General features: G+C 38.5%; 1 protein-coding gene across 1 annotated transcript in view; it reads left to right on the forward strand.

Moving 5' to 3' along the window:
* Positions 1-5,356: 5,356 nt before the first annotated feature.
* Positions 5,357-27,779, forward strand: part of cttnbp2nlb (CTTNBP2 N-terminal like b) — a 50,510-nt gene continuing 28,087 nt past the window's right edge. Inside the window, exons 1-2 of the mRNA XM_036579143.1 lie at positions 5,357-5,510; positions 18,984-19,091. Coding sequence (XP_036435036.1) covers positions 5,505-5,510; positions 18,984-19,091 — 114 coding nt within the window. The 5' untranslated portion in view covers positions 5,357-5,504. The remainder of the gene's footprint in view (positions 5,511-18,983; positions 19,092-27,779) is intronic.

Here is a 27,779-nt window from a genome sequence, read left to right on the forward strand (position 1 = left end):
CCTTAAACATCTCTGTCAGTACAATTCGTTCAATAACATTCAAGTTCATGGAACCATCATTCCTGGACAGGTGCACCTGCAAGATTTCACGGCGTGCTCTATGCACAGATCTCAGAAAAACAGAACTCTTTGGCAATAATTCAGTTTGTCATATTTGAAGAAAGAAGGATTGTGTGTATGGTCCCAAGAATACCGTGCTCACAATAAAGTATGTTAAGCTACTTCTCTGCAAATGGTACTGGGACATTACTTATATAATGTATCTGGACACATTAGAGGAGAATTTAATCCTATTGGCCAAAAAAGTAGATCTGGGGAGAAGATGAATGTTTCAACAAGTCAACCCCAAAAATACAGCCACAATAACTCAAAACTAGTTTCTAAAAAATAAGGTAAAAGTGCTTGCATGGCCCAGCCAATGTCCTGACGTGAATCCCACTGACAATTTATGGAGGATTTTAGAATTGTGGGTCCATCAAACAGACTATTGTAGCTTTGGGGCATTGAAGACAGTTTGCCAAGAGAAATGGACCAAAACAGAACCAAATGCTGCAAAGCTGTAATTGCCAACACCGGCTTTGCACCAAAGTACTAATGCCTTTAACTTGTGGATATTTTTTCCTATCAATTTTGTTTTTTAAATGTGTCTTTGTTCATTCTTATGGTTACATACATTTTTGCTCATATTTATAAGTATAAAGTCAAAAGACATTATGTATGTACATTTGAAGTGGATATATGCTCTGGAAGTATACTAAATAACAAAAGGTGTCTGAATACTTGTTCTTCCTTAATAAGTCACCTCATAGACCCTTCTTACACACATACACACACACACACACACACACACACACACTTAGAGTAGCTGCAGTTGGTATGTGTCTTCCTCGTAGTTGCACTAGACTGAGCAGTGTGCTGTTGGATGGTAAACTGGACATAAATCTAGAAACATCAAAACATCAGACTTCAGAGGTTGTGAATGCTTTCAACTGCTTTCAAAAACTTATTTATTTACCACCCATATGGGTGTCAGAGAGGTGCATGCAGGCTGTTTTATGTAAGTAGGCCTATTCAATAAGTTGCAAAATGGTACCCAAATAAACCTTTTTTTTTCAACATTAGATATAAAATGTCAGAAGACACATGTAGGTTTACATCAAGTTTCAATTTTGAATAGCAAAGCTATATTTGCATTGCAGACCTCAGTTCAGTTTCTATCACCACCATTGCAAAGAAATCGGGGTCAGTGTTTTTCTCTTAAACTGAATTATGATGAAATTTACAGAAATTAGGGGGCTTTTCCTATAACAAATTGTTCATATGGCAGCATAAACCTATTACTGAATGCTGAAAAGGTTCATGTCAGCATTTGTTTTAGTAAAGCAGAGAGCAAACTAGAGAAAGGAAAGCTGAGGGGAAACACGTGAGCCTGTTCAGGACAACTTCACAGCTGCAGTGCCAAGGTAATCCAAAGGTAATTAGACAGTATGTCAACGATCAGATATTTAGTTGTAAAGTTTATAATCAATACTGGAAGACATTTCTTAAGTAATCTAACTCTGTAATTATAACAGTCTAGAACAGTTTCATTTGAGCTGTAGTACATGCTAACTCCAGGTGACAAAGTGCCCTCCATTTCATCTGTTCTGAACTCTCCTGTGAAACTTCAGTGGGGTCTGCTAAACTCTCCTGTGGTCTGCAAGCTGACTGCTGGTCTGACAGAGATTGCTGCTGTAGCTCTGTTATTGATCCACTGTTCTGCTGTAAAATATGAATCTAAATGTTATATCTATGCATTGTTTAAGGTTTATATGCTATATTAATGCTCATGTGCCTCTATGGATCATTGTTACAGCAGGGCTTTTAAAGAAATGTATTTAACCAGTACATACTAACGAATGGCACAAATTCAAATACAAAGCCAAAGTAAGAGGTAAAATGTCAGTCATTCTGTCACTGTACTGAGGATTTTGGGTTCAGAGATTCCACATTTTTAGACATACAAACTGTTCAATTCACCTAAAATGGCAGGTTCTAAAACTGACATCTAATTAGGCCTATAGGATCTAAATATAGTCTTATACTCAGATTTTGATTCAGGCAATATAACAATGAAATATCTACGTTTCATGGTTAGGAATTTATCTATCATAGCAAAAGGTACCATCTGTATGACAGAAGAGTGCACAGTCTTGCCATTCTGTTTTGTGTCATTGTCTTTTCCTCAGCTTGGCTGTTCATCTTCAGCCTTAAGGTAAAGTGTTCCTGTCATGACAGAATTCACCACCATCTTTTATTTATACTTTGCAGATATAAACTTTTACTCAAAAGAGAGAGAGAGAAAAAAAAAACAAAGACATGGACAAAATAATGGAAACATGACTCTCAGGGAGTCCTCATGTCTGTTACCTTTTGGCTCTCCCTTTTAGTTAGGCTGTAATAGCTTGACCTGCCAGAATCACTGCTGCTCTCTGTTAACACTATATACTGTTTTTAGTCTCTCTTAACAGAACTAACTGTCTGTGTGTTTCTTTGCCGAGCTAAACAACCGCCCATTCTGTGCGGTCTGATGCTGTTGCTTTATCTGCATTGATCAGGTACCCACTGCCTGCCCAGCTTCTGGACCAGTCTGACCACCATGGAGCTTCCTGCTCTAAAACGCTGTGTAAATATAACCTGCACGCCATTGACCCTCCTGATGATACTGTGGCATTTCTTAACCAAAGACATTGCTTTTCCTGCTTTTCCCCTTTTCTTTATCTTATACTGATGGTCACACTTTATTCTCTGCTGTTATTGTTTTGCTATCCGGTGTTGACCACGGGAGGATTGGTTCTCCTTTTAAGTCTTGGTTCCTCTCAATGTTTCTTCCTCTTGCTCTTAGGGTATTCTTCCTTGCCACTATCTCCTTTGACCTGCTCATGGGGGCTTGGACCCAGATTTTTTTCTGTAAAGCTTCTTTGCGACAACGCATGTTGTAAAAAGTGCTATATAATTAAACTTTTACTTGACTTGACTCTAAAGTAGCTAAATCTCAATTACAAAGCTATGTGAGCTTTAATTGAATAAGCAACAGCTAGACAGGTAACAGCTAACAGAGCTGGAAATGGCAAGTAACAGGTGCAGCTGCATCGCTCACAAAAAGTGTAAAATCATACAAATACTTAGGGAAGTCTTGAGGCCAGTATACACTAGACTGAACTGTGAATGCAACTAGAAAGTAAACTAAATAAAACTACAGAATTGCATTGGGCCACCTCAACCAATCTCAACCAGTCTCAACCAAAACTAAAAAGGACTTGCACTGGTCAGTTTGTAGGCTTAAATGAAATCCCCCACTGGTGATTAGGACTGGAAATAACGATACCCAATGATAATATCCAATAATAATAACCTAACAACAAGAACAACAAGAACTTCAACAACAACATGTTAGATTCTTGTTCTTTACCCGAATGTTGAATATAACAAGACATCAATAGAAAATTAATCATGATTATATTTCTCTGTAAATCACTCCGTCTTCTCTGTTGAATGATCTTGACTTTGAAGAATCAAGTAATCAATCGTTTACCTACGTCATAATCCACCACTTGTGTCACAGTATGCGTTAAAACCCTGTTGTGTTTTAGTCCACACGATGGCGCCAGAGTGTCAATATAAAGCTTAACAACAGTTCACTACGGTGTGAAGAAAACATTTGATGATATGAAAAGTTGAGTTTAAAGTCACATGAGTAGAAGTTTGTGTACGCACAGTGTACATAATATCTCACATAAAAACTTAGCAGTAAAGTTGGTTTTATGTTGGATATTTGCTGCATATTCGACTTTCTCTCTTCAGTTGTCAATGGAATAAACGTGGAAAAATGCTCACACCTACATTCCCCCACTCCTGCGAACAGAGAGAACAAACTACAGCCAAACTATTGCTTAAGGGAGCGTCTGAAAAGTGCACAACCTGTACAAGTTTGAAGGTTTACATTTTAACACGTCAAAGGTTGCAGTGGCTGTAGTGGTTGTTTAGGGTGATTGTCAGATTAGTACAGATGACATTTTACATAGATGTCTAATACCAGGGGTACAGTGACTAATTTAAAAATCAATATTATTACTAAAAAATCAACAAAACAACACTGAAACATTTTAAAGTTTGTAATAGGTACCTAGGGGGATGACTCAGTTACACACTTAAAACTTATGGTTCTTTAAGGGTTCTTTAGTAAAGAAAATGGTTTTATGTATAAGCATGTACTCTTAAAGAACGCTTTGCATGATTAAAAGGTTCTTTGCATCATGAAAGGGTTCTACAGATTGATGGGGAATGTGGTGTAGATGGTTCTATATAGAACCCTTAAAGAACCATCTGCCGTGTGTAACAGATTACAACAGCTTCCTTGTGTATTGCTGTTTGAAACTTGTGATGTTGTACATCACAATTAAAATTATTTAATAGATTAGTCTGCAAACAAATAGTTAATCAGCTCCTTTTTGGGACTCAAGGAAATAACCCAATATACCAACAACAACAACAAAAATAATGATAATAATGATAATAATAATAATAATAATAATAATAATAATAATAATCATAACACACGATAACTTCTTGATCTTTACTTGAATTAATTCAACTTCTTTGTAAACTACTCCGTCTTCTCTCGGACTGTCAAACGATCATGACTTTGAAGAATAAGATAATCACTAATTATTAGCCTACGTAACAGTCGAACACTTGTAGAGTGTGATTACGTCACAGCGTCCATTAAAACGTTCCAGTTCTATTTTATTCCGCACGGTGGCGCCAAAGTGCCAGTAAAACACATTACGGCGGTCCAGGCCCGTGCAAACAGTTTTTCATGTGCTTTCTTCATTCTTCAGCTGGCTACACGATTATTAATTCACTTGGGATAAAACGAGAACAATGCCTTGCACGTGCTTGTTCGTTTATTTATAGTAGCCTATATTTCATTTTTTTCAGTAAAACATCTGCTGTTTGCAGCCTATTCTGCAGAGTCTTTCTCTTATTCTACATGCTATTCCACATAGTGTTGTCAATATCAAAGTGCTGACTGTATCAAAGCGTATTGTTCCTCTAATGATTAAGCGAAGTGCTTGTCAAATGTGACGGGATTTGCTACCGTATTTAGAAATAAAATACAGAAAAGAAATGTTCGACATCTAGTGACAAACAGTAAATTACTCTTCGACAGAGGATAAAATTGCTTTAACATTGGTTGGAAATCACTTTATCAATCAGAATGGCAGTGAGACGTCGCAGACAAAGAGATCTACCACTCAGACCTTTAGCCCCGCCCTCCACAGCTCAGAGTCGATGGTGATTGGATAGCGCCGGTTAATGCCCTCCCGTCTATTGGCGGACTAGTTTGTCAGCGACTGTGGTCCGTCTTTCCAGAGGGAACGCTGTACGCACAGTTCATAACTGGACAGTAACGCATTAAAAGTGAATGTACTGTGGGGATTAATGAGAAAACATCGGAACGTATGAAGGTGAGTAAAGTGATTTCTGTCCACCGTTGGAAGTGTATGGTCGCTGCTGGGACATGAGAGGAAAGCGGAGAGAGAGAGAAGAGAGCGGAGAGCGAGCGTGGTGTTGAGTCCCGTAGATCATTACTGCGAATAGATAATCATGATATTGTAACTACCTACAACTTTTCGCTAATATCCACCTGATTCCTCAGTTTTACAGCATAAATGTGAGTTTATCTTGTACGTCCATATATGCATTATGGGACTGTATCTTTACCTACATGTGATAGACTCAGATAAGCACATGGGCACTAATGACAGAGGCTTGTAAAGTTGTTACCACTAATTGCTTATCATTAGTATTCAGCAGTAAATCTGAAGCACTTGATGGCCTATATATCTTGTAGTGCAGTTTGTAGCTACCCATGGGGCTTATCAGTAGACCAGAGGGCTGGAACATCACCCCGAGCACAGATTTGATGTAAAATGTGTCCCTAAGGAGTGTAAATACATATGTAGCCTACTGATAAGCTCTGATTATGTATTAGTGTGATTTAACCTTCTGTTTGTATACCCAGTAAAATATTTAATGTCTTAGTTCCTTTTTGTTCTTACTTTTGCACAGGTCATGAGCAGGCCATCATTTATAATGCACAGGCATGTGGTGTATGAAGTACTGTGTGCACATTAATAGACACTTTTTAACTGTACCTCTAGATATTAAAAAGTTGACAGATTAGGACACGTGAAATTATTCTGGAAAAATCCTTTGTGATCTTTCTTTCATTTTTAGTGTCTTTAATAATTTGTTTTTCATTTGTTCTGATTTGATGTGCTGATAGCGTTTGGCTTGTCGCGTTGTGTGAAGTTCAAGAATGCAGTCAGGGCTGTAAGGGCGCTTTCAGACTGCAGGGACTCAGTGTGAAGGCTGTGTCTGAATCACTCAGAGAGAAGTGCACTCTGTGCCGCTGCTGCAGGACAGCCTCACTATCTTTTTTAAGTGACACACAACAGAACATGAAAATTATATTCCATCCACACAATTATTGTCTTTTTGTTTACTGACTTTGAGGAATTGTGTTGATGTAATATGTTGTATTCATGTTCATTCAATCAATTAAATTCACTTTTCTTTAGTGTGGATTGAGATTGAGTGTATGTAGAGGTGTGCGATATGACTAAAATAGAATACTGCGATACTTCAGGACATTTTCATGATATACAGTATGTCATGATATTTATTTTTTGTCTGTTTAGTTGGAACAGAGAAAAAAGAGCCAGTAGTGCTGTGTTTTAAAAAATACTATCAAAAACTATAAACGCAATGATTTTGCAGTCAGTATTTGGCATACAATGTTGCACTAAATCCAGTTAAACTGGACTAATTTTGCTCTCTTTATAATGAAACATGCAGTTGGCCAGTGTTCCACAAGCACTGACGATATCAACAGTATGTTCTGAAAATAGATTGTATTGTATTGTGACATAATTTACCACAATAACAAGATATATCCCGTCATATTGCCCACCCGTATTTATATGACCATTTCCCCTGGATTTATGTGGACGTGATGGGAGGTTAAAAGGTCAGGACTGGGCATTTAGGGTTTGTGTAACAGTAATTAGACAGCTCTTTGTGCTCACAGGGAAGGAGCTGTCATATTAAAACCTCTTTTCTGGGTTTTTATTTTTTTTACAACCCTTGACAATGGTCAGCTGCTCATTACGTTATATGAACATTTCATGATGAATGGGCCAGCTAAAGTTTATTGCGATAGACATCTTGTTATATTAGGGGATCTGAGTATGCTGATGTTTATCTTTATTGTGATAAATTACATCACATTACGTCACAATACGCTTTTCTGAGCATAATCTAGATATCATCAATACTTAAATAACAGCAACCCTCCTGGATGTTTTATTACATGGGAGAGCATAAACAAAGACCTACTATTATATCTAATATCTAATGTTTATGTATCGCATGCGTACAAGAAAAATATTGTTTATTAGCATCGGCCCACAGTTCCAATATCGGTGAATCCTTAGTCTTGAAGTATCGTGATATTCTATTTTTGCCATATTGCCCATCCCTATGTTATATTAACATACATTACAGTTAAGAACCGTTTAAACTTGTTCTACGTTTTGTTACGACAGCGACGTTATATGAATTCTGCAACTGTCATGTATAATGGACTGTTGGGTGACTGTTCTGAGACCACTGTGTATGTGTTTTAAATATACAGTTCCAGGTTGTAAAAGTTAGTGAGCTGAGGAAAACAAGTCAGTGGTCAATTGCAGGCCGCTTCCAAGGCTGTACATTATAGAGTGTAGAGAGATTTTGTTAATATTTGATGTCTGTGGTGGGGTGTGAATTCCTGAGATTCCTGTAAGTATCTGTAACCCATATACTGTTACCCTCTCACTCTCACCCCCCACCCATCATGCTGGGTCCCATTGTCTTGTCTCTGTATGGTAATCTTTCATATGTGACATACAAGCATGTTCAGCATCTCCTCCATAAAATGGTTCGTGTTCACCTTTGCTTTACAGGAGGTGCTCATTGGATTAGTCAGTGAACTGAAAGCTGTGGTTTGTGGTTGTGGGTTGACACTCTTTGGCCTGCACACCAGAGAGGGAGGTTTATGGTGTTTTTGTTTTGCTTCTCATTTTTTCGCAAGATGTTTAAATTTGATCAGTACTTCAAACCAAAATTTAATGATGTATTCATTTTACTCCAGAAAGTAGAATGTATAGACAGTTCTGTATCAGTATTGGCATCGGCAGATATGCACATAATAAACATAAACATAAAAATACTGGATATTGGCTACCAGTGCCCATATCTGTGCATTACTAGTTAAAGTACAAAAATAAAGAGTAAAGAATAAAGAGAATTTACGTTCAACTGAACAGTGTGAACTGGTAGAATATAAGCTAATTCAGCCAGTTCCTCAGAGCCACAGTCTCATGACCCAGCATCAGCAGGAACAGCAAAATCCCTATGAGCTTCTGGCACGATGTTGGTTCATTAATTAATAATTACATTCTGCAGTGGGTGTCTCAGTCTGGCTACCAGACTGCATGGAGTGTAGAGTGTAATTAGCCTCAGCTGCCCTGCCATTGTATCGCTTTGATTCACAGCATCACTAAACAAGCTTAAGCCCTGCCTATTGGGAGAGGAGAGGCAATTTCAATTTCAAATATTGGCTCATGTAACACAGGCGTGACCAAAAGCAGACAGTTGGACATTTGGGCTGTGTCTGATGTGTGGGTGTGTGTGCATGTGTGTACGGGTTCACGGCCATAATTATTACATAATCGCCATTAGTACCTACATGTCATATGTTTACAATGCAACAAACAGAATGTACACTGGTTGCATTTTCATGTATATAAAATAAAGTGGAAAATGCATTTATTTAAGAGACCTTAGGGGTGAAAGATTTGGGGAAAATATCTAATCATAATTTTTTCTGACTAATATTGTGATTGTGATACTATTATTTTGTAAGATCCAGGCCTGTTTTTTGTGAGCTTAGTGTGCCAGACTAAGTTATAGTTGTGATGTCACAATACATGGAGCTTTGGTTGGATCTGATTGGTCTAATTTATTTACAGGCAGTTCACAAGCTCTGTGGTATTAGGTTAAATATCCTTACTTAAAACTTAAGGCAACCTTTTTGATAATGTAGAGCATAATTTAAATAAAATTGCAGCTTTTGCAGTTTGAAAATTGCACTCTCTGAAATTGCAATTTCAGTATAAAAACCATTAATCCTTCAGCCATACATGGGTCTTAGGAAAACAGCAACAGTTCTAACTTCTGACTTGTGTTATAGCACATTTGAGCTTGAGCTGTGTCGATTGTAAGTTGAGAGTTACTAAGTATTGGCATATAGCTAATCAGCCCATTTGGTCATTTTAGGTATGTGCTTTAATATGATGACCAAAAAAGACAAACTATTAATTGCAATTGCTTCAGTTATCCGCAAGCTACAATTTCATGGTCATAACCTGCCTATGTGACACTGCTGATCACGATTGGGTACATGAAGAATTACTGGTGTTGTTGCACAGTTTAGACCTTCTGCTAATAGGGCTGGGTATTGGCAGCAACTTTAAAATATGATTTTCAATAGTAGTGTCACAATACAGTAGGTTAACAGGCATGATGACTGTAGGCAGATAATTGTAAAGATGCACAGATATGGACCAATGCCAGTATCCAATACTTTTTAGATTCATATCTGCCTAGTGGTGTAGGTTTCATTTCAGCTTTTGGGGGATGCACTTCTCATTAGGAATATGTATTAAACGCTTATTCAACGTGCAAAACATTCTTACCTTGATTCAAACTACTATGATTATATTTAGGCAAATTTGCTGAACTATCAGTCGCTCAGTCACCAGAAATATTCACAATTGTAATACAGCATCTTAGCAGGGTTGTAACTGGCTCCTTTATTAACTTCATTAACATGAATTTTTATGTAACACTGTACAATCAGTGATGTCCAAGTAGAAACTTGGATATCACTTAGAGAGAGAAGCACTGTGACAAGGCTTGAATGGCATCTTACCTACTTCAACAACTCAACATTTTAACGTTGGCATTACCAATCAGGTGGACAACAGAGCTGAAAACCGAACTCTCCTGTCCAAAACTGGACACCTGGCAACCCTAGTTGAACATACATAGGTGTCACATAGACACAGCAGTATGAATTTAGATGTAGAAGCTTTTTTGTAGGTTAAATGAAGTAAATAAATCTGCTAGACATTTTAAATTAGCTAGCTAGATGTCACTAACAAAATAAGCTTTTAGTCCAGGGGAGAACTACAGCCTGTGGTAGTCTTATAGTATCACAGTTTACATTGCATTTAAAACACCTTGACAATCTTGAATATCAGAAGAGTGGAGCTGAGTCTGCTACAGTAAAGGAACATAAAATATACTTCATTTCCCATGAGTCTGTGTACAGGGATGTAAAAATGTGGTGGAAAATATGGACTTAAACCGAAGATCTGCTCTGTTTAAGCCACAATTGTTTAAAAATGATATGATATACATTTTTTTTATCAAATTTAACAATTAAAAGCAATCACAACACATTGTTTAGAAGTCTAGATGTGTTAAGACCAAACAATGAAGGGGACAAATCCCCCCGTCCCCACTTAAATCTCCAGCTATGTATCTTACCATGCTGATACATAGACATTTATAAAATGTAGAATATCGACTGATATCAGCCCAATAATGATACCTTACAGTGGATCAGTGCCGTCTCTGTAATTGTAAATATTTCTAAGTCTAAATAAAGGCAATTCCAATGTGTCCTTACAGGTCAGCACACACCTTCTGTGGGCTTCCTGACCATGCAGCATTTTCCAGAGCCTCAACGGTTCTGCCCTCAGGGAAGAACTGCTAGTTTTTCTAGTACGTGTTTTTGTGAACTGTCTTTGGCGTGCTGTAATTTATTTCTCAGAGCAGTTTCTTTCTAACTTACTCTCAACATGTGAAAATGTGAATCACAAAATGTGAATCACAGGATTTTTTTGCCACAGATATTGTTAAAATGTAGCTGAATTTTACTGACATGGAGTGGGAATGTTCTCTCTGTGTGTGTGTGTGTGTGTGTGTGTGTGTGTGTGTGTGTGACTGTAGTGGTATGTTAATAATGATCTTCTGTGGTTAGTGGTTTAATCAAGAAATGCAAAGGTGTTTTTAAGTCAGTTTCACTGACCTTTCTGAGCATACATTTGAACATATACAAACTGCCTACAGAACTGAGATTTTGAAAGTGTGTGTGTGTGTGTGTTTGAAATATTTTATTGCACCACAAATTACAGCAAATGTGCTGTCTAATACATTAAGCTATGATGTTATAAAACAAACATACTATTCAAACGTGCAAGAGAGAGAGAGAGAGAGAGAGACGAGATGGAGAGACATAGTGACAGGCAGTGAGAGAGACATAGAGAGAGATAAAGAGGATGGAAAAAAACAGAACGAGAAACAGAGAGAGAGAGATGTAGCGATGAGAGAGACACAGAAAAAGTACATGAGAGAGAAAAAGGAGAGTATTAGATTGGATAGCTAGCTAGATAGCTAGATACATACATACATAGATATATAGATACATAGATAGATTGATAGATAACTACACTGATAATATTGTTATATTGTAATTATGAAAGTTAATATGCCGATTATTTGTTTTAGTTCTTGTCATTGTATTTTCATTAATGTTTTTATTATTCATTGCTGCTGTTGTGATGCTTTGACAATACTGTACTTCACAGTCATGCTGATAAAGCTATTCTGAAGTTTAAAAGAAATAAGAGAGAGCGAGAGAGAGAGAGAGAGAGAGAGAGAGAGAGAGAGGGAGAGAGAGAGAGAGAGAGAGAGACCTAGCAGTAAAAAGATGGAGAAGGGAGAGAGAGAGAAACAAAGAAACAACAAGGGCCACAGAGAGAGAGAGAGAGAGAGAGAGAGAGAGAGAGAGAGATGAATGCATTGAGACATATAGAGAAAGAGAAAGATAAACAGAGAAAAGGAGACAAAGACCTGTATCTACAGAGAGATGCAGAGAGAGAGAGAAATGCATTGAGAGTCATATAGAGAAAGAGAAAGGAAAACAGAAAAGGAGAAAGAGACCTGTAAAAAAATTAAGAGAGAGGAAGAGAGAGAAAGACCTTGCGATGCAAAGATGTAGAGAGAGAAAGAGGGAGGAAGAGAGAAACAAAGAGGGCCACAGAGAGAGAGAGAGAGAGAGAGAGAGAGAGGTAGAGAGGCAGGGAGGCTGATTTTTTCATTATTAGTCTGTGTAACTATGGTCTTATTGTAAATAGGTACTGCATTGTCATAGCAGCATGTGTTTGAGTAGCGATCCTTTCAGCTCGCTGTGTTTGCATTTAGATATGAACAGGGTTGCCTCACACACATGCACACACACACACACACACATGCATGCAGTTATTGTCAGCATGTGGTCTGTAAGACTGAAACCCATGGATTCACTGAGCCAGATTCCAAAGGAAATGCTTATATAAGTGGTTATGAAATTGAATAAGAAAACATCATTAGAGTTTTAATGAGTCGAGTTTTTAGAAGCCAGTCTGGTCAGGAATGATTGTGGTAGAACATGAGAAATATTTGGCAACTTGTGTCTGTATGAAGCCAAAATTATTCCATACTCTTGAGTAATTTATTGAAAGTGAGCTTTCAAAGTGAGTTTTCTTTTTCTTTCTATTCACTCAACACTCCCTCTTTAACTGTAGTAACGCAGAACAACAAACTAAAGGTCTTCAAGAAGAGCGTCCCATTCCGGTTAAAAAAAAAAATGCTGGCAGGAGTTTGTGTTGGTAGGATCTGGATGATGACATCATGGTGCTGTGGAAAGTCTGGACACTCCTGCACCGTCTCTCCTTCATGCAGACACTTCTGAGTCAACATGGCTCTCTAGATGATGAGAAAAACCACTAGAAAAGAATCCGGTTGTGTCATTATCACATTTAGTCTATATTTAGTCTGAGTGATGTCGCGGTGATGATGCAAGGCAGAGTCAGACTAATAACAGCTGAGAGACAGAGAACATCTAAACATTCTCAGGAAAGCATATGAGTGCTACAGAGTCTTGTAACTTTACCTGTGCCAGAGTCAGGCCTGTACAGTTAGGATAATGTCCAGTTAGGGCTGGGCAATATAGCAGAAAATTTCACAATACTTTTTATATATATATATATATATATATATATATATATATATATATATATATATATTATTCTTTTTTTTAACAATATATGATTTTTTTCAATATTTATTTTTCTAAGATTTGCAATTTACAAACTCAATATACTACAATACATTATTATCACAATACTTGAGCCACAATACAGTTCTGTTGCGCCCTGTAAAGATTTGTGAGATGTGTAAGAAACTTCCTGAACAGAATTTACTGAATGCTTATATCCAGAGCACTAAGACTCTTTCCCACAGACTCTTATCAGTGTATCATAGTGGTGTCTCTAAATTCTGCCCATACAAGGGGATTGAACCATATACTCCCATGAGCGGGGCAAGCGTGTTATCCTCTTCACTGTTTATAACATTAGCACCACCAACAGCATCCTTAGTTTAACCTTTTAAAATCACAGGCTTATTACATACTAAGTCTTATTACTCAGTAACTACAGGGACAGCAAACAGGCTGAGTTATTCTTAGGTTATAAAAGTGTGTAATAAATCGTTTGGCCCGCTGCTGGGCCTTGGCCATTTAAGGTTAACTAGAAAGAAACACAGCAATGCATTTTGATAATCTGTTAGTCTAACAATAATAAAAGAAATAAGATAACCAAGTAATGGGTTGACATACGCTGTGTTTTTCTCTCAGTACTCAGCTAACTGTTTGAAGTAACAGTAGCCAAATACTGAAATCACTATTTGGGTTTTGTCTTGTACTACAAACACAGGTGCCTTAAAATGAGCATGTTTCCAAGAATATAAATATGGTTGTGATTGAGAAGCCGAAGATAGTGTGCCTGTAAGCACTAAATAGCCTAGGCTGATGTTAGGCCCAGAAACAGTTTAAATATACTTCTCTGGTAAACTAACATGTTGGCACATTACTGAAGATGGAAAAAAACTGCTGTAGAAGATGATGAGTCTCCATCAAAGAGTCAGAGGAGCAGTTAGCTGTAGTTTTAGCTCATTATCTCATCTGAGACTATGGCTTTGTTCACACAGCAGGTAAAAGTGGCCCAAATCTTTTTCTTCATATGTGACACAGATGTGTCATCTGTGTGTCAGTGTGAACAGCAAAAAAACACATTGAATCTGACTTTTTCAATTCTGATTTGAGACACTTTCATATGTGGTACTAAAATCTGATCCGTATCCGATATGCGGCAATGCGACTCAGTCTGAACAGCCAGATCGGAATTCATTTGACTTTTATGTCAATCCAACTCGACATTCGTCATAATTTCGCGCTGCTGAGACCTCATAAACATTTAGGCTGATGTTTCTGTACTAAAAAATTAGAAGGCACTTATTGCAACCGCTCCGGAGTTTTGAACAAAATGGCTGAATGCAACCGTAGGAGACCGAGGCTGCAGCGTTAGTAAAGAAAAAAGTTTGAAGAATCCACTAACCAAAGAAGTGACCTTGGCTGAATTACGTGCCCTTTTTTCGGTGAACCCAAACACATTCTGGGTGAAGAGCCGTGCTGTCAACCATTAGAACTTCATGATCGCTCCTGTAATGCTGGCGAAGATGAAACTCTGGGAGTGGACCTGCATTCGTTGGCAGTCATGATTGTTTACCTCTGGATGAGCGCGCCACATGAAGCATTGTTCTTTTGCTCATGTGGGTCAGTCTGGGAGAGTGATCTGTTCAGACTAATGTCACATATAAGTCACATTTAAAAGATATTGTGAACAGCCAAACAATAAGAATCAGATTTGGTGAGAAAAACAGATTTGGGTCACTTTTACCTGCTGTGTGAACGTAGCCTATGTTACTCATCCAACACAAAAACCTCCCGATTTCCATCTGCTGTTTTTAATAAAGCATGTGATGAAATATATTCCTCTGCATGATGCTAAATTTTTGTGCAACACCAGTATTTTCCCCAGAAAAGGTATGAGCTGTACATCAATTTAATAGTTGTTCCATAACTGTAACAGATACCCATAAGAGTGCTTAAAAATACCCATGATGTGCTCAGAAGAGCTTATTAGAACATAATTCTAGCTTACTTGTGCACTTGAACCAGGCCTGTAGAATCTAGAGTCATTTGGAGTTCTAGCAAGTACTTGTAAGTTTGTAAGTTCTAAAATTGAAGAACTGTAGGTTTCAGATTGCAGTTCTGCTGCTGCCCTCCATGTTGGCTATCACACGTGGACTGTGTGTTTGAGATTAGAGTGCATATCTCAGGCTCTGGCTTTGGGCTGACTGAGGCAATTACTGGTTATTTCAGTCCTCCACATTCTCAGAAGCCTCAGTAAGGCAATATGGTCATTTTGCAGGCATTACAAACACAACTGTAGCAGTGTAGAAAGCTATGACGGGTCCCTTTTGGAGTGAATGAATGTGAGATGGCAAAATCTCAGAACAAACAGGCAGAGATGTTTGATGAAGCAGGTACAGCCTTGTCAGAGGTGAGTAAGCAGACTGCGTTGCCAGTTTACTAGGTAGCTACACTCCTTGTACAGCATTTTAGCAGATACATTTATCCTGTAGGTGCAGTTTGGAGGCATACAATATGCGCAATTTGTCAGCCTTACTTACCCTATCCATCAATGGAAAGAGACCTCCCTAGGACCCCCACTAACACAGTATTAGGACAGCATTGATAACAACAAGGTAGTTACTGTGTGTTGTGCGGATATGAGCGCATCAGGCACAAGCAGCATTGCCAGGGTTTTTACACACTGTTCACACTTACTGTCCACTTTATTAGACACACCTACAGAGCTGTGCAAAAGTCAGAGACCACCTGCACATACATAATGTCTGGTCAACACAACCAAGTTATTCATTTTTCAGAAAAAAAGCAGAAAACATATCATCACTGTCTAAATAACAACAAGAATGTTCATTTTGTCAATTTTTTTTTCTATATCATTTGTACATGGCAGCTGCTCTTTATGTTGTATGAAAATTTCATGAGGAATGCACCAAAAGAAATACCCCAAAATATCTTGGAATAAAATCTGATTACATTGACTGACACTCAAAGCTCAGAACATTTTTGCCTTCTCTTTTATTACTGTATTGGACGTATATATTCTTCTTTGGACAGTAATGCTATATTTAACAGGAAATTACTTTTCAGCTGCACTGATATTTTCCACACCTCCAAAGTTCAGTCTTAGAAGTTGGTTGCACTTCCTGCTTCTCACAATCGAAGTAAACTTCCAGTGATGTTTATGAAATCAGTCCATTGTTCTGAGAACAGCAGCAGTTCTTAGTTTGATGTGATTATTGGCCATTTAGACTGGAAATGAAATAAATGAAGGGTGGTCTCTGACTTTTGCACAGTACTGTACCTGTTGGCACATGTTGTTGGTGTACAATTAGAGCCTCAGACAGCTCATTTTTTTCCAGGCAGAATTTGTGTTAGTCATTCTCTAGTCATTCATCAGTGGTCCGTTTCTGACCACTGGAACACTGTTGGCTGGATATTTTTAGGTGGCGGTCTAGCTGTGGTGACATTGAGGTGTTTAAAGCTTCTAGCATTGTTGTTGAAATTGATGCACTCATACAGCACGACACTGGTAACATGTTGGTACCACTGCAGTGTTGAGAATGCTCCACCACCCAAACAATATATGCTCAGGGTGGTCCTATAAGGTAGGTGTTTCTGATAAAGTGGCCAGTGAGTGTAGATACAATGTAGGCACCTGGCAACTTAATATAGTATGATGTGTTGAGCCAAGGCACCTGTAAGCTGCCCCCTGCTGTTACAGCCAAATCTGTTCTTTCCTCTACAGTCATGTGCTCCACTCCATAAGACAAACAAACAAACAAAAACTAGCCAAACCGTCAGGCTCAGCATGAAGCTGGAAACCACAGAACATTGAACAGAGTCCAGCACTTCCCCTCTGCCGGATGGAGGATGGTCGTGGTCGCTGGATTCTCACCACAACACGTCCCGTCAGTGGCAAACAAAGAGGTGTTTAATAGCAGTGCCAGTACACTTTGTGTACACACACTGTTGGACGCATAGAATCCGTTACATTACACACAGCAGTTAATTACTGTGGGTATTCGTGTGGCTAGGTGGGAGTAGACTCCCACCATTTTGATATGCTAATAGCTTCCTGTATTTCTGCGGTCTGAAAACTAGCCAAGCCACAGAGCAGAGACAGTGAATACCACTCTGTGTGAGTGTGTGTCTGTGTTCCTGCATATGCGTATAGTGCTGTAATCGTGTATCTCCGAGTGTTCATTCATTCATGCTCAACGTTTGACATGGAAACGTCAGCCCTCATTGAGAGTCAGAGGTAACTCATGGCCAGCAATGCTGAAGCTGAATGAGGTCACATTATGAGCCACTGTTATGTTCCAATAATGTCACTGTTTGTGAGACCAGAGAAATTGATCTGTTTGTGTAAGTATGTGCACAGGCTAACTCTGCTCCATAACCCTGAAGCAATATGATACTATAATAGGTTATGTTACAACAACAATATTGTGGCAGTCAGGATGCTTTTAGAGGCTAGGCTTAATGTGATTTGACTGACGTCAACACACTCAGTATACCACTGGCGAACTGTGGCTAACATCCGTTCACATGAACATTTTTACTGTTAAAACTTCCAAAAGGCATTCTGTGTTTTATTTGGTGCTTGTAACAGACAATAATGTATCTTTTCCCTTATATGTTGCAGTTTAACAGTGAGTCTCAGTAAAGAGCCCTGGCATGGAGCTGCCACCACTGTTTCCCATTCCTAACAACTAACTGAAACCTGGTCAGGTTACCACTCATACTCCCAGTCAGTGGTGTACCTAGGACCTCCAGAAGGCCTAAAATCACAATTTTCCATTAGGCATTTCGTAATTTTACCTACAAAAACATACTAAAATAAAAGGATTAATATAATCTGTATGATGATGATTCTATTAAATAGAAATTAAGTATTGAATTAGGAACGTGGTTTTTATTTTACATTAGGCCTCCTCTTATGAGAAGCACTACAGCTCGCTAGTAAATTTGGAATCACTTTTTATATTAATCAATTTTGTTATTTTATATACAATAACAACTTATGCAATGTTTACATGCTCTAAACAAGACAACAGAGGGTACTCTAAGTTGTCGTATTTAAGGTTTCAAGTATTTTGGCAACAGCAAAAAGTTATTTAAGAATGAAGAATGTACTGTAATCATCAAGTTATCTGCCTTAAGATGGCATTGTCACTTTTGAAATTCAACACATTGTAAATATTGATTTTATTGTATTTTAGAATCAACAGTTAATTTTACAGCTCTGTCTATCAATCTGGATGGAAAATGTCTCACAAAGATGGAAAAAATTGTTTATTTTTCTACTAATGATTTGTAATTACCTTTTGAAGTTGCACAGGATTAGTGCATTAGAATAATTTTAAACTGTTTTTATATCATTGAAAACATTGTTGAACTGTAGTGCATGTATTATATAACAGTATGGAGTTTATACACCAAAAATCACAGCTAAAGGCATCACAGCAGTGCAGTGTGTACAGGAGATTTGCAGATATTCTGATGTTCTAATGCTCTGTTTGTTGAATCCAGACTGCGTGTTGTTTGCTGGAATACTCTGTTGTTTAGAGGAATGTGAAGTTATTTGTCTGTGCATTGTTATGGAGGATTTTGATGTCTTTTTGATTGAGAAGATTTCTAGACATTTTAAAGTGATGTATTAGGAACTTGAATCAACTCGTGGAGACTCAATCAGGAGACTCAGCATTAATCATTCGGTGTGTGTGTGTTTTAGGCAGGCAGGATGAATGTGGAGACTCTGAGTAAGACGGAGCTGCTGATGCTACTTAGCATCCTGGAGGGAGAGCTGGAGGCTCAGGACCTCGTCATACACACACTCAGGGTAAGAACTGCACACACTCATGCATGCAGACTTACACACTGGAGTGGTGCTGTTGAACTTAAATCTTGCTATATTGTAAACATTCATTCCCGCTAGAGCTTTAAACGTGTCTGAAATTTTGACCCAAACCCAAAAATAGTCCCAAAAGTATCCCACCCAAGTCCAACCTGACCTGACCCACAGCACAGCAAGTTTTCAATGTGAACCTGACTGTAGGAAGGGTCCAGTCCAGTCCAGATCACCAGCAAATAGGAGACCAAACACAAATTCCATATTCCTAAAGATAACACCTGTTTGGTTAGCTAATCTAAGTTACCACATGAATGAAGATGAAGATAACATCACCAAGCACTTCATAACCAGTCACAACCAGTAAATGCACCAGAATGTAAAGAATGCAGCTAGAATGGCATGTTGATGTGTAGGTTGCAACATTTTAAATACTTTACACAGCAGAGCAGTGATTTTCACATCGTGAGCATGGCTACCTCTTCGCTGAATTTAGTTTAAACAAATAAAGCCAGTGATCAAGCATCCAGGAATTTTAGAGGGTTGAGGTGGCAGGCCTAGTGTGCGCGTATGTGACTCAGGAAATCAGCAGTGCGGAGAACAATGCTCTGCTAATAGTGTTATTCCTGTAAAACACTCACACACGCTCACTCACTCGACATAGCAAAACAGCTTCAACTTTGTTCCGTCATCAGGCTGTTCTAACAGCGCCGAGGCAGGAAGCTGCTGTAAGCAGATCAGAGAAAGCCGAGGAGCTCTGGCAGGACAGCCAGACCTTTACAGCCATGACTGCATTAGCGCTTGGCTCTCATTACTGTAGAGACACGTGCTAAAACCCCAGAGCCTGATTTACACAAACAAACACATAGACTTACACTCACTAGCAAAACACAGAGCCTTGTTTATTAAAGCTGGAGCATGTATCAAGTGTTTTACATCAGAATTGCATCAAATATTTTCACAAAAAGAAAAAAAACAAATCCTCATATTTTCGCAAATAATGCTGAAAGTGGTCAAAATGTTTATTCTTATTACAGTAAAACATTTTGCATGAGAATAATTTGCCATCACAACTTTTTTTCTGTTTTTTTTTACACCATTTGAAAGCACCAGCTGTCCTTTACATAGAACATTCCATGATTAAAACAACCAATAGAAATGGTCCAAAATGATGTCTAATAAATTCTCTTTATATCAATATTCAATGTTTGCTACATTTATATATCATGTAATTTTGTCTTTATAGTCCACTTATGATGTTTTTATGGGTTCATGAATAAAAAACAGTCATTCATTATTCATTTTTACATGTGCATTTTCCTCACTTTATCACTTAAACAGGCTTCTGTATGTCACAGAAAACAAGGAACATTCTGTTTTCATTTAAACGGGCCCTTTAAAATGTTAAGCACATGTTTTTGCTTCCTCTGTAAAGTTACTAGCTTGGAGATTATTACAGTTTTGTTACAACAGCAACTGAATGAATTATCTAGCCTGAGGGTTTTTTGCATTTGACTTATTCTTGTTGTTTCCGCTTCATTTGATGCTTTATCTTATACACAAATGAAATCACCGCTGCTTAAATGGCTCTACACAGTGTAGAACTCAGTGTTATGGTGCACATTCACACAAATTAAGCCCCCAAGGGACTGCTGCTCACCGTTGGGGTGCGTGTGTGTGTGTGTCTGTGTGTGTGTGTGTAGGATTACTTGTAAGTGATGCAGAGGGAGGGTTAAGGCAGTGATAATGACAGGGCAGGAGACTCAGAGATCAGAGCAGAGTTCATTAGGGTTTTAACCCCTCTCTGAGTAACAGCCCGCCCCACAGACACCCCGCCCCCACCCTCCCTTATCACAGCATAGGGCATGCTGGGATTGTGGCTTTGCATGCTCAGCAAAAAAAGACTCCAGTCATGTAGCTCTAAACAACGCGCTGTAGATTGGTCTAAACTATGGCTATGCAATATGTTAATGTTAATCATTATCACAATATTAATATGCAAATGAGCTCCTTAGCAAATTACAATTTTTATTATTATTATTATTATTATTATTTTCTTTTTTTTTTTTCTTTTACTGGGATTCATACTTGCAGTCCCCCAATGATAAGTTTGAACATGAGCTGTTTGAGCCACTGGGGAGTAAAATGTGCATCACCACTTTTAAGATACCACAGCAATACAGACTGAACTGCTGAATCTTAACACAAAAACAAACATATGATAAAAATAAAACATGTAAAATGTATCCAGACTAGCCTTTAGCATGAGAATAATGTTTTTCCTAAGAAGAGAATTAATGAAAAATTAGAAAAATAAGAGGAAATAGAACAGAAATCAAAACTTCAAACAATACTGCCTGGCTCCGCCCCCCCAGTGCTACAAAATGACTGAATTTCTGAGTTTAAGAAATGTGACAATTGAGAAACATCTGTCAGTAAAGCGCTGTTTAACTAAAACAATTGGGGTAGAACATTAAAATGTAAATAATAAATATACTTTCATATGCAAATATTCAAACACCTCTGGTCATATTGCATGCTCTTTTGTTTTTCTAAGTGAAAGTGAAGTTTAATCCTCTACAGAGAACAAACTTAAATATGGTATTTCTTTGCACATTTTTTGTACAATTTCTTTTTATTTGCTTAGTTAGAAAAAGTATAAAATGTGCCATAACTTTTAAATGTGTGCAATTGTGCATTAAAATGTGCAGAAGTGTGTTCTCTGTAGAGGATGTGTACTTATTTTCACATAGAAAATCAACAAAACCTGTCATTTGACCAGGGGTGTTCAAACTTTAGCCCCTTGCAATCAGTATTGACAGCAAAGTGTTAATATTTGTCAGGCTTTACTGTTTAAGTGAATTGAGAAGAATAGCAACAGACAACAGTGACTAGTGTGCATCAGTGCTGGTGTGAGCTAAAAACTAGGTTAGGATGCTTAATTAGTAGTTGTATTTATCAGTCAATAATATATCAGCCACTAATGTATCATGCCCCCCCCCAAAACGGCCAGTGTTTAACCCCTTAAAGTCCCAGGCTTATTATATACTAAGGCTCATAATTTAGTAACTACGGGGACTCCAATGGAAACTATTTGAGCTATTCTTAGGTTATAGAAGTGTGTAATAAAACTCTGGGCCTGCTGGCGAACCCTGACCATTTAAGGGTTTCCCATATTGCATGTGTTGCATACAGTATATCGCAGTGTATATCAGAGTTAAAATATGTAGCAATATGGTATTTCGTCCATATCATACAGCCGTGATACAGAGAATTCTACCTGACTTTTATGTAACAGTGTTAGGGCTGGAATCTTACATCACACACTAAGGCTGGGACTGTGGACTGGTCTGCCAGCTGGGATTAAACCCTCTTTCTACAGTGTTTGTCCTGAATCTGAGGTTAGCATCCAGTTTTGGTTCTTGTATTACTAGTGTATTAATATTGATTGGCAATGCAGGAGAGTGATGCACGCTCCATTTCTGAAAGTTTGTTTAGAGAGCAATCATTATTTATGAAAGAATTTACATCAGTAGGACTTGATTACTTAATTAAACTCAATTACTTGATTAAAAAAAGTTATCTACTTTTAGATTTACCGTTATAATTTACCGTCTTAATGAATCAGCATGGTGATGATAATATTGCATATTTTAAATTTTGCTACAGTAAGAATCCTGATGGACACACTCATTTATGTGTGTGATTTTGCTATTTATTTAATGAAGTCTTTTTAAAAAGCTTCCCGGTTTGTTTTCGGTAATTTTAGAATCTTGAAAGGGCTATGCATAACTTTTTGTTGTTCAGATATGTCCACTTTTAATGGGCTCAAAGTCTCAATAAATTGTCAAAATAATGGGTAGATTACTTGATTACTGATATAGCTGATAGCTAATAGTGGATGATATACAACTTAATCCAGTATACCAGTTGAACTTTTTTATCTATACCGTTTTTTACCAAACATATTTGTATTTTATGTTTAATGTCTTTCTTATATGATAAACTCAACAAATAAATAGAAACTGTGCACTAAAATTTGCACAAAAATACCACATTTAATTGTGTTTCTTCTAGAAGATGTGTTAACTTATTTTCAACAAAACACATAAACTGACCAGGGGCATCCAAACTTATGCATACAGTTGTAAAGGTGTATCTATATATTGCTCAGTTCTGTTTTTACTGTCATCATCATCATCATCTTAAACTGCTCGATCCAGCTAGAGTCGCAGTTGCAATAGGGAAAGCAGAGAAGCCCAGACAACCCTATCCTTCGCAGCTTCTTCCAGCTCATTCATCCGCTCTCAGGCCAACTTGGAGACATAATCCCTCCAGCGGGTCCTTGGACAACCTCAGGGTCTTTTCCCAGTCAGCTGTGCCTGGTAAACCTCCAAAGGGAGACATCCTAATCAGATGTCCGAACCACCTCAACTGACTCCTCTCAATGTGGAGGAGTAGCGGCTCTACTTTGAGCTCCTCCACGATGACCGAGCTCCTCACCCTGTCAAGTAGGGTGTAGCCCGCCACCCTGTGAAGAAAGCTCATTTCCGCCACTTGTAACTCATTCTTTCAGTCAATAGCCTTGACCATAGGTGAGGGTAGGGGATGTAGACCGACCGATAAACAGACAGCTCTGCCTTATGGCTCAGCTCTGCACCACTATAGTTCGGTACAGCGACCGCATTACTGCTGCCGCCTCACATCACTCGTGAATGAGACCCCGACATACTTAAACTCCTTATTATTCATTTAATTAAAAAGGTATACATATAAATACATTATGATATAATGTGTACTGAAACTGTCAGAATTTTTTGTTATGCCGTGATATACATTTCAGGCCATACCGCCCACAACTAGTTACAGCCTTACATATCAGTATAATAAGTGTCCAGTCATTCAGGCTACATTTCTCTGAAGAGAAACAGATATCTGAGGTGAGAGAGACATGTGGTTGATGTGTGAAAGCGAACATGCAGGAAAAGCCTCTTTTGCACAAATAACGGAGGTAACGTGAGTATGTGTGATGGCTAGTGATGAGAAATTGATTTACTCTCCCACTCACGCACAGCTGACAGCTGAGTGAGGGCTGGCTATTGCAGTGGCACAGTTTCACTGGCTTTCTGTGTGTGTTTATTGTCAATATGAATGGAGAGATTTGCCTTCAGGCCCCCAGTCACAATGTGCTGCTGCCGTTCCCTCTTTCTTTCACACATAATCACACATGGGCCTTTATTAGCGCGGACTGGCAGTGCTAGCATGCTGCTCTGGGATTAGCGTTATTCACTGGGGTTTTCTCACTCACACCAGAGGCCTTCGTAGCCCCTTTAAGCCCTACTTTTACCACCCTGCCCTGGAGAGAGAGAGAGAGAGAGAGAGAGAGAGAGAGAGAGAGAGAGAGAGAGATTACTGTTCTTTATTGTCTGACTCTGTGCTGGTGTAAAAGGCCATTTCTCACAGTAGAGACATTCAGAGGCCCTGGAGGCTCTTGGGACTTTTGGGCTCTAATGGAGCCATGAGTGTGTGTGTGTGTGTGTCAGAGTGTGTATGTCCGTTGGTCTCATGCTGACTCCATGCTCTCTTCTGTTTCCTGTTAGGCATGGTTTCCTCTCCTTTGCCTCCCTGTGTGGCATGCTGGGAATGTTTTTTTGTTTGCTTGCGGCGAGCGGAAGGAAATAGCGTGTGTGACCTGACCTTAATGCCACAGAGTCTCCAACCAGTCCCCTCTGGACCCCTCCATGACACACACTCACAGGGGTGAATAGGCCTGTCACGGTCATGAAATTTATCATTAGCTGAATTATCAACATTTAAATAATTGCAATTTAATGGTCTTTTATTGTTCATTGTATGTGGCTATGTAAGTACACCAACGTGACTAAATTGGCTGGTTAGCTGTCTTGCTTCCTAGCTGTTGAAACTTCCCAACTGACAATAGAAAGAGCTCAAGCTCAAATAAACAAACCTTACTCACGGCTGCCCTCTAGAGGTGCTGTATCACCAGTGTTTTCATAAAAAGTGGCGAACTGTGACTGTTAGTGCTACCTCTGACTACAGAGGTCATTATAGATTGGTCAGAGAATTATAAGTGGGATGGACACTGAAACCTGTGTTAGTTTGTTGCCTGTGCTAAAGCTTTTCATCACTCTCATAAACAAAAAACAAGAATAACAAAACCTTTACAATATTATTATTATTATTATTTATTTATTTATTTAATGCCATTTGAAAACACTAGGGGCCTTATTTATAAGACAATCGAAAACATGAGTTTGAAAACAAAAATTCATGTTTAAGTAATGATTTTCATACAGTGTAAACAACTGATAGGAATAGTCCAAATATTTACTTAAAAAATCATTCTAATTATTTTGTTTAAAACTGCTGTAATGTAACACAGTGAAGAATGTTATGACAGCAGCACTTTGCGCGTGCTGTTGTTGTTGAAAACCCTGTAATGACATAATCATGTTCTAACAAAAAAGATCCATTTGAGTCAGCATGACTCATTCTGCCTTTCTTTATTAAAGATCTGGAAGTAGATGTCAGACCTGTTTTGGAGACTGTGATCCTTTTAGGCATGAGTTAATAGGGAGATGCATACTGAAGACAGATTGCCTTAAAAGGCCAGCCAGTGTCCAGTGAAATAAAAATGTCCAGTGCTGGTTTGAGCTTTTAGAAAACAGAGCTGTTAAAGGCGTCTAATCATTGCTGCACCTCTACCTGCTTTTTGTGCCAGAGAAATGAACAGAGACAGCAAGAGAGAGCAGGAAAGTAAGAGAAGGAGAGAAAGGAAGCAAGAAACAGAGACAGTCAAGAAAGAGAAAAAAGGGTAGTTAAGTGACAGAGAGAGTAAATGAAAGAGAAAGAAAAAAGTGAGAGAGACATTGTTAGAAAAACAGTAAGATGGGGAAGAGAAAAAGAAAGCAAGAGAGAGATATTTAAGATGAGAGAGAAAGATAGCAAGAGAAGGAAGGAAAAATGACAGCAGGAGGAGAGAGTGAAAGTGCAAGAACGAGAGAGAGAGGGAAAGTGAGCGCAGGAGAGAATGCAAGAGAAAGAGATCAGAGAGAGAGAGAGAGAGAGAGAGAGAAGGACAATCAAGAGAAAAAGAAAAAGCAAGAGAGATAGTAGAGAGAGAGAAAGCAAAAGAGAGATGGTTGAGAAAGAGAGCTAGTTTAGAGTAGTTAAGAGAAAGAGTTAGTTAAGAAAGAGAGAGAAAGAAATCAGGATGGAGAAAGATGAGAGAAAGGGAAAGAGAAAGAAAGAGAGTTGTAGAGTGAAAGTCTCAGGAGAAAGGGGGGAGTCAAAAAGAAAGCAAGAGAGAGAGATAATTGAAAGGGAGGTAGTTGAGATAAAAAAGGAAGAAGGCAAGGGTGAGAAAGAGAGGGTGTGTTTCTCAGAGAGAGAGAGAGAGAGAGAGAGAGAGAGAGAGAAGCCCCATGTTTGGTCATGGTGGCAGTGTATCTTTCTTTGCCTTTGGCATGGCATGCCCTGAGGGTGAAATCGGGTATTTCTCAGCTCTGAAAGGCCTGGAATGTATTTGTGCATGTGTGTGAGTGTGTGAGCGGTGAGGTTCTCTCAGTGTTGACTTCCTTCCAGGAACACGCTGGAAGCCACTTCATCTCCTACGGCAACAGCACGCCCAGTTCTCCCACTAACTGCTCGGTCACCAAGAAAAACATCTACTGCCAAAAGAGCTCACATAACTTCTAACTACTGGCTCCATAACTCTCATGCATATCAGTCAAATATATGACTAACCTACAGGTCAGAATGACGTTCATATTATCTGAAACCTATCTAGTGTTGATCTGTGAGAACAGAAAGTAGACAGTAGTGTTTGAATCAGTGCAGTCTACTCCCAGCAGAGTTAAAAGTCAAAGTTATCATGTTAAGAACAAATTAATGCAATAAATTAGTATTTTTATTAATGCTACGTTTTCCTAGTTTGACCCTTCTGACTATTTGTAGTAGTGCAGGCCCAGCTGCTCTCTGTATGTTGCAATGATAGAATCCACAGTTTTAGCCCTCTCTTTCAAGTAGAACATATAAATGTCTTTTAAAGCAATGGCTTCAGTTCCTTCGGCACACTACACTGGACAGTACTTGCAGAACACGTGTGAAAAACAACAGCAAACTAACAAAAGCAACAGCAAATGGAAAGCTACTGTTCCCCTTGAGAGCCGCCGGTGTAACTACAATCCATGACGAGTGAGAGGCTACAGTCACAGAGGTTTGGAACATTGGTTGGAACACTGTTACTCTCACTGGACATCAGTGATGGAAATTGGAAACTGTGTTCACTCTTAGGAAATCACTTGATTTTCATGTGTATGTTGATGTTCATACAGCAAAAACTATGGTGTATTAGTGAAAGTAATAAATCCATTCAGTTAAAGCTTATGTTCACTTAGTTATAACAAAATGCATGCACATTTTTTTTTAATGGAAAAAAATCTTTAGGGCCAAATTTGGGCAAAAAAAGACAGTTGTGTTGATCACAGTTGATCAACTCAGAGACTTTGGCCCAAGTGGCACCTGCCTTGGAGATTATTTTGCATTCTTTATCCCATTTACAGACCTGCCTAGATGGACATGCACTAATCTAGACAGAACAGATTTCACTGGAATTCATTAAACCCCCTCAAAATCACAAGCTTATTACATACTAAG

This window comes from Colossoma macropomum, unplaced genomic scaffold (assembly GCF_904425465.1).
Source record: "Colossoma macropomum unplaced genomic scaffold, Colossoma_macropomum, whole genome shotgun sequence".
NCBI lineage: Eukaryota > Metazoa > Chordata > Actinopteri > Characiformes > Serrasalmidae > Colossoma > Colossoma macropomum.